This window comes from Notolabrus celidotus, chromosome 3, assembly GCF_009762535.1.
Source record: "Notolabrus celidotus isolate fNotCel1 chromosome 3, fNotCel1.pri, whole genome shotgun sequence".
Lineage (NCBI taxonomy): Eukaryota > Metazoa > Chordata > Actinopteri > Labriformes > Labridae > Notolabrus > Notolabrus celidotus.
In genome coordinates, this window is record NC_048274.1 from 30,093,686 (window position 1) to 30,112,691 (window position 19,006).

Below are 19,006 nucleotides of genomic sequence, written 5' to 3' on the forward strand. Positions count from 1 at the left end.
GTTTTGTGACAAAGGCATGTTTTTTTATGCAGAAATTAGGCATTTTATGAGATGTAACATGAAACACAAAATGATCCACCCAAGATTGTACGCTAAGTTCAAACATTCATCTTTTCCTCTATTTTCCCAGTTCTTGTAGAGAATGATGTAAAAATTACATTAAATAATCCCATATGTTGCTGAGAATACCTGTGAAGCTGCATCCCGGAGGTCCCTTTTTTCGCATAGCAGTAGCACTACAGACATTAGGACTACACACCACTGAGCCAGCATACTGTACTGTCACGTGCTTTAAAATTACAAAGATCCCCTCTATGTTTGCTTTAAAAGGCTTTGAGGTCTGCTGTGGATTACACAAACAGCCCCCCTGTGGATGCTTTGAATTAAGGAAGAAGCTGCTCGTTGGTATTTATGAGGAACAGAGAGGTAAGGAAGTGGTGTTGATGGGTTTGTGGTGTGGTGGGGTATACAAACTGCTTGTTTTTTCCTGAATTCTTCTCCAGTTTGTGGTAAAAACACTCTTCTGGGGAGCCTTTTAAGATCTTGAATGAAGTTTAAGGATTTGAGGAAATGGAAATAAAAAGGGAAAGAGTATCCTCATCCTCATCTCTATTCTGAGTTGAAAAGTGCCAACTGATGAAAGTTACATAATACTGCAAAGTACAGTAAGACAGTTTCACTTGTGGTGACATAGTCACGTACTTTGAGCCCACTGATTACAGTCATGATGCGGCAACATAAAAGACAATACAGCACAAAGAAACCTTGAGCCCACAATTTATGTCTGCATGAGAGGGAAAGCCCTGGTTATGTCACTAAGACTGACAGACATTGGCATCATCTTAAGGAAAAATATAATGCGTAAAGTTGCTCTTTAGACTTAAACTACCATCCTTTGATGGAATGTATATTGTTATTTATATGGCATTGTAATCTGGGATATCAGTTTCAGTATTGCATAATAACGCCCTCTAACGCAGACTAACCTTTGGTTTATTTAGTTAAATAAATTCACTGAATTTATGATGAACAGGCTGTACTTGAAAAGAACACTGTGTACCGTCTTAAGGCTTGCCAGATTCAGACATTTTCCCAAAGAGATCTGCGTATAAACCAAATATATCACTCAATTGTGCCTTCTCTTTTATTAACAAGGCCTGGCAAATGATTAATGTGAAAAAGAACTGCTATAAATGCTCAGCACTAATTACTAATCTATGTGTTTGTTCACTCTCAGTGAACTTAAAGGTAGTGGTTAGAAAGGGGAATGTTTACCAACATCTAGCGGCTAGACTCAAGATTGAAACACTTACTTGCTCACTCCACCTGTTTGAGAAGCTCCAGAAAATTTCTGTCAATACAAATACCTTTGCACTCAACAATCACTCTTCTACTGTCTTTTTCTTTGTCTTCCAACTGGTGCATTTCCAGTCGCCGCCAACTAACTAAACGCGTATGGCCCTTACTAGTTTGTCTGTTCTGTACTTTTTTTTCCTTTTTTTTTTCTCTTGTCTGCATATATATTTCTGGTTTGTGTCATGTTTGTCACAAACTGTCAAATATTAATGCAGTTTATTCTTGCAGCAAAAGAAAAGAAAGAATTTTTTTTTCTTCTGTGCTTGTGACTGTGTGCATGCGACCATCACCATCCCTCTTAGAACTCTGGCCTATGTTTTATTGACAGCTAATATCATGTTCTGTAAAAGAGGGCGTGCACACCTAGGTGGGCCAAAAAAAAGGCTGCAAGGGCATGGAGGGACACCCTAATGGCTGCCGTAGTAACACCCCCCCAGCTGCGCGCCACCCCACCCCCCAAAGAGGACCGTGAGGGAACCCCCGGGAAACCCGGCCCCGAGGGCAGCCGCGGACCAGGCCCCCACAGGGGAGGGGGCAGCTGGGGGAAGGGGGGTGACAGGGACACCAGCCACCCACCCAGCCCCGATGGACCCCCAACGAGTAGGGCCGAGCCAAACACTAAGGCCCCGCCAAACCTGTTGTCTGTTCTGTACTAATGTAGAAACCAAGCGGCAACCTCCGGTCAAAAAAATGAGTGAAATGCAGAAGTGTTAAAAGCTGCAGTTCATCGAGGATCCGATTGAGGCTGGCTCCGGAAGTCCTGGAAGTGTAGTCTGGCTAGCTCATTTCTCGATCTGCTCTCACTGTGAGGGGGGTGAATTTTTTCCAACGCAGCAGTTTCAAAGATATTGAGATTACGAGTTTTCCAATGAGATGCACAGCTAACTGCGGGAACGCTGCAGCTGTTGGCTAGAAGGCTCAAACTCCGCCTCTTTACGTCACATTGGCTTGACAGCAGCAGTATGGCTGCAGCCGACGATTGGTCTCAAAACAGCTCGTCAGAAACAGATGGATGACGTCCATATTTTATACAGTCTATGGTAGAAACATGGCGATGCAATATTGCTCTTTGTGGAAGGGGACCATAGCATGTATAAAACATGGACGTAGTCTCATTAGTTCCTGAAGTGGAGATTTGAAGCCTGTAGGTGGTCGCAATATTGGAAACGTTGACTCAAACTAACTTTCAGTCGACCTAGCAAGAGGAAATAAGGAGGCAGAGTTGAGGTGGACCTTAGCCTCCTAGCTAACAGCTACAGAGTGCCTGACTAAGTCAAGTCAGCCATGACCCTAACTATGCAAAACTCGTAACCTTGTTATCTACAAAACTGCTGAGTTTTTACAAAAATGACGAGGCTTTATGTGGCTTTCTTGGCTTTTGAAGCCAGCCTCAAGTTGAGACTCAACGAACTGCAGATTTTAGCATTTTCACATTGGCTTCATATTTCCTATGCAGATAGAAAAGGCTCAGTTAAAAAAAAAAAAAAAAAGGGGGGGGTTTTATTTCAGGTGGTTATACACTAATTACTATATTCCATTTCTACCACTTCTGTTCAGTAAATACCGCCAAATACTACACAATACATTCTAATCTTTAACAAAAATTATATCAAAATACCACAACTATAAATTATTGATTTGATGACATGAATATAAAGTATATTTACAAATTATATTCTATCAGTACTTGCAGTTGTTTTGTTGTCCTGATAGTTTTTTATTAACTTTTTACTATCATCACAAAGTCCATGTCACGTTAATGTTTTTGTTGTCAACTTACACGTGTGCACTTTTAAGTGTTGCAAAGGTGACTGAGCTGTAACCATTTCTCACCCTTTGTATCTCATGTCAGTGTAGTTGTAAAGTCAGCGAATGTGTGTGATCCTTGGTTAATAATTGTAGAATGAAGCTTATAAAATCTGGTCTCTGACTTCGATTGAGGACTGTACTGAAAATCCACTGGATTCTGGTTTATCCTCTCTGAGCCTTTGAAAGAATAAGGAAGTGTCAGACTAAAAGAGGTACGACTAAAATTATTTTCTCTTACTTCTCTTGATTTTCTCATACATATGAACAGTTTTCCAGATTAACTGAACAATAGCTCTGAATGCTGTCTGTGTGTTGTCAGACAATTAAAGCTTCAAATGTCACATGTGGAACCACAACGTGTACTGTATAGAATTTTAGACAAATTGAGGAAAAAATAATAAGTCTTCAGATTAACCAATTAACTAGCTTAACTGAGGCCTCCACGTGAATGGATTACAACTTTGCAGTTTTCATGTCATATTATACTCAGTGTATTTATAACTTTTCCTAGTTATTAATAGGGTGTAATTAAACGTTGAAGTTATAATAGAGCTGGGGAAGTCAGATTTTTTTAACTGCTTTTAGGTATCTGTCTTCCAATCAGCCAAACTCCTCTTTCAAGTTCCAATGGATGTTGTTCTCGATGGATTGTATTTTGTGCTCACACAGCCAATACAACCAACTTTAGCTTTTCAAAAAAGGGATCAACCATGTTTCAAACAGAGGACACTCTCCATTCTACACCTTATATAAATACTATATAATACTATGAATCATATAATGTTAGCACTGCATGTGATCCAGACATTTCAGGTCCCTACAGGATAAATTCAAATAACTTTTTGATTTGGTGCAAAGTTTAAGCTTAAGGTACATGTTAGCTTAAAGGTGTAATGATGCCGAACAGAGTAGTGTAATGTGGGACACCTAACTTGAGTGCATTTATCTCTTCTTCTATAAAACTGAAATTAACATGATTGGTATTGAATCGAATATATGTATATATATATATATATATATATCTTTGCTGATGTGATGTCATGGATCTCAAAGGGAAAGTCATCGAATAGGAAGTACTTCTTGTAAAATCCATGCACAGGTCAGTGATTTAGGATTTGGACAAACCCCAATTTGGTCTGCTTATGTTCAGTGCTTATATTCCCGGAGTATTTTAAATAATAATGCCTTAAACAATTCATCCTTATAATTGCAGGCACATAACGTTGAGTGTATTTGAAAATAAGTTGCACTATATGAATTAAAGTAATTTAAACCTAAAAATTAGTGTCCCACATTTCAGCCAGTGCTGTCCCATATTAGACAATCCATGCTTTCTAAAAATGAACAGTCTTAGGGATTTCACAAGAACATCATGTGTTGATAAGATGCATTGGCTAAACTTGGAAATACAGTATGTTACACAAGTCGAAACTGCACAAAACTTCCCACATTACCTAAATCCACCCTAAATATAGGCTATGGCTGGAAATCTGCATGTTGGCTTTATCACTGTGAGTATATGCTCATGTTAGTTTCACACTACTATATTTAAGCATTATTGTAGACTCATTTCGTTGTTAAAATAAATACCCTAGATCCTAGAGAAATCTGCCCCCACCTCCTTAGAGATCTTTATGGTTGATTGTTTTTGGATCACAAGAAGCAACCTCTATTGCTCCCACTAAGCTATTTACAAAGTACAAATACTCTCTATCTTTTTTTTTTTTTATCATCTTTTGTTTAGAAATACCCATCCATGTGTTTACAGTTATCAGTCAATACTGCAAAGTAGGGCAACGTTCATGCACTTGCAGTGATTATGTCATGTGCAGCGCCTGCCGGTCAACCTTTCACCTACATTCAGTGACAGCCGGCGTCTGTGTTGACGGTGGCAGCGCTCGTGTGAAAGAGGAACCGTCGGCAAAACATTACAGGTACAATTATAAAATACTTTAATTTATAGTACTGTCTTTTCTACCACATTGCTACATGAACTTAAAAACAAACCAGGAATGTTGTAGCAGTGAAATGAGGTCGAGTGGTTAGCCTTTCTGTTAGCTTTTAAACTGAAAGTATGGTGTTCAGTGGGGAAGCCGGAGGTGCGTTCACGTCTCAAGCTAACTACCGGTTAGCTTCCGCTTTGAAAGAGAAAGGCGAGCGACCAAACATGATAACATTTAATCTTCATTGTCATTTTAAACAGGAGTGAACTGCGCGAAGTCACAGGACATGGAGCCTTTGTTCACATACTCTTTGTTTATAGCTCATGAACGTGGGGTTGTGTTGAATGGATGTGTGTTATGTTGTTGTGTGCTCAAATCTACCCGCTGGTGTGACGTCATGGGCTCAATAATTGTGTTGGTAGTTCAGAGACATTATGAAAAAAAAGTTAAGAGACATTATTAGTTTTTAAAGTTTTACAGAGTAGTGCTTACTTTCAAACGTTTGCAAACAGATTAACAAGCAGGAAGGCAAACAAGAAGTCACCCTAAACAAAGAGGAAGAAGAAATAAGTATACATTGAAGGCAACACAAAAATATTTGTTTGTGGTGCAACACATTGACAATCAAGTCCACATAGCAAGTCCATTAATTGCTGTCTGGATATAAAAGTTGTTGGAAGTCATGAGAGCTTTGGGGACTGATTGATTAACTTTGATCAAAGTCATTTGACCATTTCAGGTTCTCAGATGTGACATTAACAGTTTTTCCTCTTATTAAAGTGACATTATTTATTCTGGACCATCAGTCCGACATGTTTTAAGGCTATTGATATTGTTGGCACAGGGAAACAGCTCTATATAGTGCACTCAATAGTAGGATTTTAGACTGCAGAACATTTTGTGTTGCATGTTGTCAAAATAAATCTGCTGTTGTGACCATGAAGTCAACAGACCAGTCTTATAAAATACCTCTGGTTGGCACAACAAGTCACAATTCACACCGCCTATTCTGATATTTTTGACTCTACCTGATGAGCTTGGCTGTGTTCAAAACAAGTGTTGCACCACAAATAGTCTTTTTAGTCGAGTTCATAAAGTGAGCCTGTTGCATTTTACTTATTGTATGAAATAAACCAATCTTATGATCCTGCATGTATACTGAACATGGCCAAAGTTACCAACAGCGAGAGGAAATTAAGGAAAATAAATCGCTGTGAGAAAACTCAGTTAGATAAGATAGGCTGAATTGTCCAAGAGGGAAATTTGCTGTGCACCTAACAGTGCTCTAATGCATTAAACAAATACAACAGTACTTTAATTCGTAAATAGAAAGTATCAGTTAATATCATCATGAAATGGGCTTTGGACCACTTTGTATTCAGTGTCAGACATTTATTTCCGTTCTTCTAGAGGTAACACCAACATGTCAGGAGCATTACTCCACTATAATATTCTTGGGTGATGTGTATTGTTCCACTAAACAGGCTACTTGACAACTAGAAGGTATTGTACTAAATGTGCATATAGGAACAGACTGCAAGGAGGTATACAGGTGTTAAGCATCACTTCTCATGGAACTGGGGTAACATCTAGTCACTGTTAGGTCTTCATTCCAAAAAGTGTCTTTATTTCGGTCTGTCATGTACTTTAAAGATGGTTAGGGGATGAGGGGACTAAAAAATAACATGGAATCCAGCAAAAATGTAAGAAGAAACACAGTATAAATCAAGAAGATTGTATTTATAAACTATAGCATTACATTTATGTACAGTTTGTGAGTGGAAGACTAAATCCTCCGTTATGTCACACTATGCAGGGAGCAATACAACAGCATGTTTATTCACACTGATTCTTATTATATTGGGGCTCAAATGTGCACTAGATGGATAAATGCTACTTAGCAGGCTTGCAATTTGCTATCAGAACTGGTAAGAGGATCAAGTAGTGCTCTCAAGCTTCTGGAAAGCTGCCCAAGAAGAGTCGAGAGGGCTTTTAGTGATGTGGCCTAAAAGAGAGAGGTGCTTAAACAGCTGGTTGTTAGACAGAATCAACTCAAGGACTGTGTATAAGACAAACAATGATTTTTTGAAAACTGTGAATCAAGCCAAGTCAAAGCAGTATAGTCCTTATATAAAACCCCTTTAAATACAAAGGACTTTAAATATATATAAGAACATTAAGCTTGTTGGGACAGCCCTTATGTTTGTAACTTAGCACATATTTTGTATTATCCAGCTCTAGTTCTTAAACAGATAAATGAAACATGACCATGCATGATCTTCTGTCTTCTTGTATTTAAAGCTCTTTGTTTCCCCCTCTCGTCATTCACAGAGTCAGTCCCCCTTTTTGAGCTGAAGACACAGCAGCTTGGAGAAAATCATTCAGACATGTGGATGAGTGCATTCTCACGTTTTGCCCGGCCTGCTCTGCAGAGGAGCTCCTCTGTCATGGCCTGCCAGGCTCTGAAGGCTTGCAGTAGACCAGGGCAGGCTGCACTTCCTCCAGCCTCTTGTGTGGCTTCAGCGCAGCTTCGAGGGCACCAGACCCTGGGATCCGCCTCCCTCCCTCTGGCTCGGCACTCAGTGAGGCATGTCCGAGCTCTGGATGAGGAGAGGCTTATGGAGGTGGAGTGGGAGGATGGAGGCCAAAGTCTGTACCCATTCACCTGGCTGAGAGACAACTGCCAGTGTCCAATGTGTACTCTGGAGTCTGCTCAGGCTCGGAAACTGTTGATGGCTGATCTTGATATTCACACAGGAGTTGACGTAGTGGAGGTCACCAATGACAACAAGGTGGGCCATTACCTGACCTGTATGTATACTATGTATTCAGGGTTCATACTCTCAGTTTGAATGTTCTTTAATAAGAGGAAACATATGAATGTCTACATATTAAACTTGACTGTAAGTGTCCAATACATTTTACACAGCCTACAATCTACGTCACCCTTGGCTCTGGGAATGTTTTCCCGACACCCACAGGTGTTCTGTTAATGTTTCACTGACCGAGCCAGTAGTTTCTTCATCAAGAAATAATTGGAAGATGCATTAGTTACCGGAAAATCCCCACCTTGCACCTCTACATCACACATTTATTGGTACAAGGGTTTCAGAATCAAGCCATACAGCTCATTTTGCACTCGGGTATCATAAAACTTGTTTATGGATACCATTTACACTCAGCTGACTGTTTAAGGGCAACTGCCTGGTGATAAATTGTGAGGTTCTGTGAGGTCAGATGATCTAATTTTGGCAGAGACACACGTTCAGTCTGACCTTTAAAGTCCTCAAACGGAACAAACTTTATAAGCTGTGTCCTTCAGCATTCCTGCCCCAGAAATTGGACACAGCTATAAACAGATTTCTGTGACGTGATAGTCCTGCTTGCTACCGGTTCTCATTTTCTTTTGTTGGTAAAAAACAAATGCACTACATTTCCTGTATTGTTTTTTTCCTGTATCAAACTTTACTGCTTATGCTTTATACACCACAAGAAAAATGTACTGCGTGCCTCTGGCTATAGAAGATAGCAGAACTAGCAGAAAAGCACCCATATGTAAAGGAAATCCTAATTTTGAATATTTTGAATAAAGGAAATTATTTGTTTTATCATAGATTTCTTTCTTTTCCTCTCAAACAGAAAGAACCAATGGAGCCAATATCATCCATTGTTAAGAAGGACAGAAAACCAGGAAATACGTAGACCTTATCTTTGCCAATTCACAAAAAAAGGGTTTCAAACCTTTTGACTTGAAAGAGAGATGTTTTGAGGATTCAGGATACAAAGGAGTGGAAACATAGAGAAAGGGTGAGTTTGTTTTGGCGTATTGGAACCAATCTGTTATTTTGTCTCTCTACAGGTGTCCATTGTGTGGCCTGACCAGCACACCAGTGTGTATGATGCTGACTGGCTGAAGAAACGCTGTTTCTCTCCTGCTGCCAGACAAGCCGTGCAAGAAGAATTTTTCCTCAATGGTGAGTCAAGATTTTATAATTAATGGGGCTGTCCAACATCTGGTGTATGCCTGAGCAGTGTAACAGGCCTTTATGGACTCCAAACAATGCAATAGCACCAACTTTATCAGGGTTCCCATGTGTCCAGGTAAACGGTTGAGCGATTTTCCAGTCCAGCCATTTCCCTCCCAATATGTGATCCCAAATTAACTTATTACACCAATTGCTGCCAAGGCCTGCACTGTTTGGGCTGCAGTGCTCTAAAAGGAATAATTACTTTCTAATCTGGTCAAACAGATGATTTTTAAAGGATGTGATAAATCATTACACACCTTAAGAATTGACAGGATGAGCAAACACTGTCATAAATTACTGCTGTTTCAAAGCTGTATCTGAGAATAGCAATTTGTCTGCTTGCCAAGCAGTGAGTGTTACCTGCCTGTACATGCAAAGGAAACTAGCAAAACTTGATAAAATGTGTTTCAGATGACATTTTCCAGAAGCCTATTTTAAATCTGCCACAGACACTAGAGTTCAATGATGAAATTCTAGCATAGATCACTGCAGTAATGAAGACTATGGTGAAGTAAGTGTGATGGATTCTGCCGTTTTTAGCTAAAACATGCATAAGTTAAAACATGGGTTCTCAAAGTGTCGGTTGGGACCCCCTGGGGGGTCGCCAGATTGCTTCCAGATTTTTCTTTTTTTTTGAAGTACTCTAAATTTGCTTATTTCGCCAATTATTGTAAAAATATAGACACAAATAGTAGTTACATTTGAAATAAAACCCTGCAAATAAGTACATTTCATTAGTTTTCTGCCTTTCTTTGTTGCCAGGTGACTCCTAAAGTTAGGGTTAGCTAAGCATTAACAGCAGAGGAAACAGTCACATGTGCATGTCGGTAAACTCATTTTGAAGTATGAAGTAAATGAAGTATGATGCAACATTTAACCACTCTGAGGGACAGTGGGGGTCACCAGTCTTTGGGGTTGCGGGCTGAAAAGTTTGGGAACCCCTGAGTTACAACGAACATGTGCAATTTAGCACTTTTTGCATGACAGTGCCTTATATAGAGTGAGAACGAAAATAAAAGCACAGGAGTGTGGTCTTTAGCAGGGTTGAAGAAAAAAGGGAAGAAATTCAGTTTCCCTTTGTAATCTCTTTATGTTTTGGTGTCTAATTCTTCACCATCTAATTCCCATAATTGGTTTACGAAAGGCTTTCATGCTAATTTGGCTCAAATGAGTTTCACCCTGAAGTAAGTGAGACAGAAATTCATGTTTGTGATTTTATCTGGGGTGTTTGTTGCACTTCTCTTGTATGTCTTAATCAGAAAGACTTTTCATTCTACTTTAAGCCATAATTATAATCAACAACATTAAAACTGTCATAATTAGGTGTGTCTCAGCCTTCAAATATTGGATTGAAAAGTAACAGGCTTTTACATGACAGAAGAAGAAACTGAGTGGTTGTGAACAAAAAGCGTGTTCTTGTGTATTATGTAATGTAAGCAGCAGCTCTCTGATGTGTGTGTGTGTGTGTGTGTGCATGGGTGCGTGGGTGCGTTCGTGCGTGCGTGTGTGTGTGTGTGCGTGTGTGTATGTGTGTGTGTGTGTGTGTTTGTGTGTGTGTGTGTGTGTGTGTGTGTGTGTGTGTGTGTGGTACCAAGATGAGAATGAGTAAACTTTCTCTGCCACCCTTTCATGTGGATAAAAGATGCCCTGGATTTAAACCTTTCTTTCCACACATTTTCTTTCTCAGAAACATGATGTGGTTGTTGAGGAAGAGTTTTTTTTTCTAAAGTCTGGATAGAGAAGTCATTTTACAGTACATTTACAATGGCCCAATTCACTTTACAGCTTGCCAGACAGCAGAAGAGAAAGTTTAGCAGTGGAACAAGGTAGCGGCGTTTCAGTGGAGCGGGGGATGGACTGTAGTCGGTTTGTGTACACACACGTGGTCCTGAAGGACCCACAGGGCTGAGCGGCTCCTGCTCTGTTCCAGGCTGATTAAGGTTATGTGTGTGTATGTGTGGGTGTGAGTGTGTGTGTGTGCATGGCAGGAGACCTCTCTTCACGTTAAAGTGTAAACAGATTCCCCTCATAGCAAATTACAGACAGACAGATAGTCATTTGGTAGTTCAGATTTTTTTAAGTCATTCCCAGCTCAGAGCCTGGAGTGCGACCTGTAGACACTGTTAAGTTCATCCAGCAAAACACAATGTAAGTTGACGTGCGCACACACACTCACTGGGTTTAATTATTTCCTCCTGAGTGCCAGTCTGAAATTCCTTTTACTGAAAAATACTGGAAAATGTTCTCAAAAGATGGATGATGAACAGCCTTCACCTCTGAGGATTTTGCTCATGTTCCCTCTCTTTTCTTCGTGAGGTTAACTCACCAAAGCAGAGTCCACAGTTTCCTTTTTCATGCAGTGCACCTTCATTTTACAGGCCCAAGTGTGCCTGTTAAAGCGTTCTGAACAGTGAGAGTCGAACACACGCGGGACACTGTGAGGTCAATATGAAAATTGGAGCTCTGGGGATATTATTCAGCCAGCACTACACCTCCTGCTTTAATGTCTGAAGTAATGTTTTTTTCTTCTGCTGTTGTCGTTTCTATGGAGTAGTACAAATGAAACCGCAGGATGTAGTTCAGCAGCATCTATTATTGAAGTGAGACATGGAAGAGAAAGTATTTAAGGACACTTATTACTCCAAAAACACTTTTGTATCTCTGTGTTAAACATTTCAGCGTATAGGAATCAAACTGGCTGTGCTGGATATCACTTCTTTCAGAACACTTTAATAGAGTCTTTCCATCTCTCGTAGACTGTAAAATTCACTTTTAAAAAGACCCTCATCCACTTTTACTGCCTAGTTAGTTCTTCATGTCGGCCTTTTTTCCCCACATATTTCATGTATTGTATTGGATTAACATGTGTTTTGTCTGCTTCTGTAGTTTTATAGTCTTTGCACCTCTGCTCCAGACAAAACTTCACAGAGGTTCAATGTGTCATTTTTGGAAACGGCAAAAGGCAGTGGATGTTTGAACATGCTGACGTCTGTGTAAATGTGGGGCTTTTTTTCAGACCCCCTGTCTCTTTTTCTGTTCCACCATATGGAAAACTGATTCAAGAGTGAGGGTCAAGAAAGGATCTGCGTGTTCTTACTAAACACAAGCTCACCGTTGTCAGTATTTCCTTCCTTGGGAACGAAACAAATCCCAGAGCCTATGGGCGGCATGTGTAACCAGGAATTCAAACCCACACTGTCTGCTGTTAGAGACTGAGAGGTTACTCACAGACATCTGTGTCTATCTTCTCTGATGGACAACACGTCACACCCCCTGCAGGAGACCATAACAACACTGGGTAGTTCATTCAGTGACAGACTCACAAAGATATACCGCAGGTCTTTTCTTCCTGCAGTGTTCAGACTTTATAATCAACATCAATAACCTCACCAAAACAGACTCCAGTGCAATATTTCCTCCATCTATTTATTAAAGCGCAATAATTACTCATCCCTCTCTTCCTACATGTGCAATACGTGTTTTCTACTTTTATTACTCATTTTCTCGGTTCTGTACATTGTTTAACCTATGCTACAAGTCTTCACATTTCACCGCGTCACTAGTTTTGTAAATATTTGTAAATTCACTTATTTAGTTGTGTATATACAGTAAGATATGCTTATTTTTACTTCTTTATTTTTTAATTGCTAATAACTTTTTGATAATTGCTATGTGTGCGATTGTTTACTTTATACTGTTTCGCACTGTCTACTTTGCTATTGTAACACTTTAATTTCCCTGTTGTGGGACGAATAAAGGACTATCTTATCTTATCTTATCTAATATTTTTGCTTGAAGTGCCCTCTCCTGAAATATACAGTGATGCACACATGATTAACACCAGTGAATGTTTTGTGCAGCTCAATAATTTAGCATCAGTTAAACACAAGGAGAAAACAACAGAGATCGAGCACAGGTACTGATCTCTTATCTCCTCAATAGTCTTAATAACAATGAGTCGAGGCAGATGGCTGTTTAACATGAGTCTGGTTCTGCTCAGGGTTTCTGCCTGTTAAAAGGACGTTTTTCCTTGCCGCTGTAACTCGCTAAATACTGCGAGGTGCAATGCTAATGGAGGATTAAGGTGGGGTAAGAGTGAGTCTTACCTATAGACTTAATAATGAATCTGTTCCTGAGCGCTGTTTTGAAGCCAATTGTCGCCGGGAGCTGTATTGGAAATACTGAAAGAGTGTGATGTAAAGAGGCTATGTGTTCCCGCCTGCCAGTCAAGTCAGTCATGTCCTTATTTTGGCAAAAATTCGTGATCTTAGTATCTTCTGAACTGTCACGTTAGAAAAAAATTCAACCCCTTACAGTGTGTGCCGATAGAGTAATTAGCGACGTAGACAAAAGGCGTTTTTGAACCAGGCTGTAAACATGTTTATTAATGCTGCAAAGATTGTCTTTTTTTTTTTTTTGGTGTGTATGTGGTTTCCGGTGTTTCTGCAGCCAGCCTCAAGTGGATTCTCTATGAATTGCAGTTTATAACACTTCTGCATAAGCTTCACATTTTGAGACCGGAGGTTGCTGCTTGATCTTACCCTGTCATGGTGTTGGGTCTCTGTTCATAATTTAACATAGAGTGGTTTAGACCTGCTCTGTTTGTAAAACCATCTTGAGATAACGTTTGTTGTGATTTGGCGCTATACAATAAAGATTGATTGAATATCAGTAATGTGGCAAAGCCTCTTTGAAAGGAGTGCTCCATTACTTCTTTATAATTGATTGTGAGTACTCTAATTTGGAGGTAACTTCAAATGCCTACACCTAGTGAGAAGCATGCTGTCAGATGTATTTGTTTTTGCTCTCCATTATGTCAAATGTCAACAGAAAATTCATCATTCATAGAAGGTTCAGGACCTTTGTCACTCACACGCTCTGTTTTCTTGCTGTCGTGTGTGCTTTGAACTTTCACGTCAATCCAGAAGAAAGTCATGATGCTGAGCTGCTCTTAGGAACGTCAAAAAGCTTTTGTCACTCACAGCCTTATCTGCAGTGACTCTTCCTCTCCCTGATAAATCTGTCAGTGATTTACTCCAACGGCTGCCAGATGCTTTTAATATTTGAACCTTGCATCGTCTCAGGCCTCCCATTTTGCGCTTGTCATGTTTACTCAGTCGGGGTGGGGATCATGACTAATTTCACGTCACTGGTGGTTAAAAGCCTGATGAGGAAAAAATGAAATTGAATGTTATAAATGAAAAAATGTGCCAGAACACATAGCTCACAGCACAGCTCTAACATGCTTATCCTCAGGCTCACATCAGTAGTTTGTAAAAGTAGTCTGTATTCTTTCTGAGATGCCTTTATTCTTAAATTAATTCAACTGTGTGAATTGCTCGTCTTCAGTAAGGTGTAATGGCATGTCATTTTGTAACAAGTAGAGTCATTTGCTTTGATCACTCAGAATAACTGCATCAAGTTGCCCTAATAGAAGTAAGAACCACGGCCTGGACTTCTTTAGACACACTTCTCTCTGCCCTGCAGGTCTTAGTCTAATGTGATTTGCGCATCACACGCTTGAATGGTAGTTTGACCATGTGGACTGGAGCTAGGAAACAAAAGCTGAAAGGCATTAGCTTCTGTTTCCTAGAATTATTCACAGATTGTTTTTGTGACTCCGGCTCCTCTAGTTGATAGCTACATTTGTTCTGAAGTAGGTTCAACTAAGCTAAGTTTAACCTTTAATGGAGGAAATTAGCAGCTATAGTAAGAACAAACAGTAAAATCTAAAGTTAGAAGGCCCATGTGTATGAGAATACTCGTGAACTGGTAAAATACATTTTATATTTATTTGGCCATATTTGAATTAGTTACTTTTTTAATCTTGAAGCTCTCTGCTTAAGGCACTTTATGTACCTCTTATCTCTTTGCTGATCCGTAAGTACTGATTCCTGATTAAATATTTATTCTGCTTTCTTTTACACTCAATCATATCACCTATCCTGAATATTTGCTGTGGAAAATGCTTAAAAAAGGCTGTTTTTGGTGATCTGTTAATCAGTTAGTTTAACACCTACCTGAGGACAGCGGTTTCAGGCTTTAGACTTACTCACTGCTGCTGTACTTTAAACATTTAACTTGCTTAGGGGCTGTCTACTTTAAAGACAGTAGTTCAACACACAAACATGAAATTCTTCATGCACAAACACTGTACAGGATCCATGTTTCCTTCACTGTCACCTGGAGTTATGGAGAAACAAAACAGAAACACAATGACAGCAGATGTTAGAACAAAAAATACTTAAAGCTGATAGGAAAGTGAGTTTAGATCCTCAAGTGCTCCCTTTAGGAAAATTAATCATCGCTATGGAAGCATCTGGATGTGAAGGATGTTGACATGCCAAAACGATAGTCAACCCTCACCTTACTGTCAAACCATCAGAAAATTAAAGCAATAGATTCTCATTCAATAACTTTAATTCTTGATCTTTGACACAAAGCGCGTCATCCAGGCACCCTTAAAGTAATGTCTAACCCAGTAGTTTGTATCTTAGAAGTAAAACTGTAGTAGAATACAGAAACTTCAATTTCCTCCATTTCCTGAGTTTATTACCTGAATATCTGTCCTCTTTCTTTGTTCACAGTTATAAATGGAGACTTTTATTGTCCCTTAAATAGAGAGCTACAAAAAAGTTCTCAACAAGAGGCTGAATACGCACGGTTGTAAAAAAAGTCATGCACGTATTTAAAAGCACAAGAAATGTCAAACCAGTATGCTGAACAAATTTACTTAAATTTATTATCGGAAAGTTTCTCAAGAGAGGAACTATGATGACACTAAAGGTGCGATGAGATTTCTCTCATTATAACAGCTGTCGCTGGTAGTTCCTTCTCTGGACGGCCAAAAAATGTCTCTAGTTTCTAGTTTCAGCCAAAACATTTGAAAAAAGTTGTAACCTTTAACTGTAGGGATTTTCTGTCAAAATAGTTCTGGCACCTCACCCTGTTTTTACCTCCATTCTCTGGTCTTAATTAATCTTAACTTTCTGTAAGTCTCTGTGGAGCTGCCAGAAGTCTGACAAAGGCCATGCATGCCCTGTATGCGTACGAGCTGGAAAATATTCACCAGGAGTGTGAACTTTATAGGAGACGGTGACACCGCGGCGCTGTTAACACATTTAGAAACAGGTATGGACAAATGATCACCAGCAGCCTTAGCTCCCAGTGTAAAGCCTTTTTATCGTCTAGCAAATGTGTCTTAAACACGTTGATCCTGAACTCAAACAAGAGATCAAACACCCATTTAGGCCTTCCTCTAGCTGCTGGTTGAGTAAATAATACTCTATTTAAGCAAGCTTTGACTGTTTCAAGTGAAGGACTGTGTATCAGGTTTATCTCATGCGTTAACCAATTCATCCTAAATTATAATATTCATATCCATGCAGCCATGAAGGTCAGTGACATCTTATCTACTTATCATATGCTCATGTTTAAAGAATCAATCAATTTGTATGGCACCAATTGAAAACAGATGTTATCTGAAGACGAATAGAGTAGATACAAGATTCTTCTTCTCTTTAACTCCACCGCTCCCCTTGGGCTCCTGAAGTTCACACCCTCCCTCCTAGTTTCTTCCTACAGAGACACACACAGCAAAAAGTGGCTGACAGTGTTAATAAAAAGTTTGTTCCCAGATTTATCAGTCGGTTGGAGCGGGTTTGGTTTTGTGGCGTTAGACCTCCAACAACAGCTTGTATCTAAATGCAATAGCATGACCAATTCATCTGACATTTTGAAACATCGGCATGCAGCAGAGTGGGAAAAATAGGCCTCACTACGAGATGCATAAGACCTCTACAGCCCACAAACATCCACTAAAAGCAGCCATCAATCGCGTAATAATTTTCCCATCGCATCCCGTATGACAAGAAGGGGACACAGTGGAAAGCTATTACTGATGCAGCTGGGCTGCACATCCCTAAATATATGGTACCCATAAAAACATTGGAAAATCCTGAGTTTATCCACATGCTTAAAACTATCCACCCACTGTACATGTGTAAAGATCACCAGAAAGCTGAAGGGGATGTCATTTGATTCCATTACAACAGACAGAGGTCAAGTCGAACCACGCAGACTCACGGTGCATTTATCAGTGATGGGCTCTGTGAAGCCTTTGCCTCCAAACAGCTCACTCTCCTGATGACCACAGAGGTGAGCTGTTTGGAGTCAGGGGATAGAAGCTTGTTTATAGTCTTTTCTTTGTCCTTTTTAGGTTTTTATAAGAAGGAAAATACAAATCAATAAAATCGTGGATCAAGTTTAATGTGAAAGTCTGAAAATGTATTTTTAGTCCCCATCACTCAACCCTAAGTCTCACATTGTCTTTTGGTTACAAAGATGTGACTCATCTTTTGACGCTTATTGATCAAGATAAACCCGTTTAGATGAAAACAAAAGCCTGAGCGATGTCCCAGGTTTCTTTTCTGTGCAGGTTTCTGTGTCACTTGTTGCAATGAGGAGTTTTTTTCACGCTTATTTCTCGTTTTCAGTGCTTACAGTGTAGATCAATTACTCCCCCATTACAATTGGACAGTTATCGTAAACTTCCTGACCAGGCAGTCTGAGGCTCTTTTAAACACACTCTTGAGTTTGGACTTTTCTCCGTTAAGTCTTCTGGCTTGTTGTATAATTCAACCAAGTAGCAGCTGATTTGTCAATTTCCCGTCTGTCTGGTGTTTCCCTCTTTGCCATCTGGTCCGAATTTAAATTTGTATGTCATCACTCGTCAGTTGACAGAGAGGCTCCTGGAAACATAGCGGTGGAGGTCCATCCGTGGAAAATCTTGTATCTTTCCAAAACCTGACCCCAGCTTTCTTCAAACATCATTTAGAGCCTCAGCAGAAACACGTGCACACAAACACGTGTGCATGCTGTGTTATCAGCCTGAAAGGAATTTGAAGAATTTAAACTGTGAACTGAGACTTCAGTGTTTTCATTTGTCAAAATTAGTTTCTATCATCATGCATTGTGCTTTAATGGACTGCTGAGGGTTTAACAGCTGAAATTTGTCAAACAGAATGGTGGTCAGCCAAAACGTCCACATATATTGGATGCCTCTTTCAGGAGAACTGGGCCGTCATTCAATACATTTCTCTATTTTTCACCCTCACAATTTATTTGCTCACAGTGTGTTTCTGTTATTCCCTCACAGATCAGCTGGGTTTGGATTAATTCCCTTTTTTCTGTCATCTCTTTTGAAATCTTAACACCTCTACTTAAGACTTCACGGAAAACTGGGTGATTAAAATGATTTAATTTTTCCGTTCTCTGGCAACTAAGACCTCCTGCTTGGCACTTTGAATAATACTGAAAGCTCTGAGTCGAGGTTGGCAATGAGAAGCTAATTTGACAAACTACTGCAAGCCTCAGTAGAGATTTTTTGGGAACCTAGACTTGCTGATGGAGAAAGAGTAGAGTTGGATTAGTGTGAGTGTGTGTGTGTGTGGTGTGTGAAGGGCCTGCAGCTCTCCAGTGAGAAAACACTGCTCACTCTGTCTCCTCCAAACTGGGACTGCAGACTGAGGCTGGCTGCTCTGCCCTCCAGGTCGGTTACAGAGATAAAGGTGTGTTTGTTCAATTAGTGGCGGGTGGAGTGAGTTTCTTGCAGCTCCCTTGTTGATTAACACACCTACACACACACGTTGTGAAAACACATACATGCTAATTGTTGCCTGGAATATAAATGAGAACACAGTTTCCTCCTTGTTTTTCAAAGGTCTGGACTCACAGGTCTGCTATTGTCATCTTGGCAGTAGGTAAAGTAATGGCTGCTGTGTCATCTCAAGAACAAAAATCATCGATCATTGAACAGATTTCTTTTTCACAGCTGCTCATAAGCTGACAGAGGACGTGGAAACCTGTTTT

The 19,006-nt window shown here is 39.8% G+C and overlaps 1 protein-coding gene across 1 annotated transcript in view; it reads left to right on the plus strand.

The window, feature by feature from the left end:
• Positions 1 to 4,967: 4,967 nt before the first annotated feature.
• bbox1 (butyrobetaine (gamma), 2-oxoglutarate dioxygenase (gamma-butyrobetaine hydroxylase) 1) overlaps positions 4,968 to 19,006 on the plus strand; it is a 29,844-nt gene continuing 15,805 nt past the window's right edge. Inside the window, exons 1-3 of the mRNA XM_034680398.1 lie at positions 4,968 to 5,099; positions 7,440 to 7,900; positions 8,968 to 9,082. Coding sequence (XP_034536289.1) covers positions 7,496 to 7,900; positions 8,968 to 9,082 — 520 coding nt within the window. The 5' untranslated portion in view covers positions 4,968 to 5,099; positions 7,440 to 7,495. The remainder of the gene's footprint in view (positions 5,100 to 7,439; positions 7,901 to 8,967; positions 9,083 to 19,006) is intronic.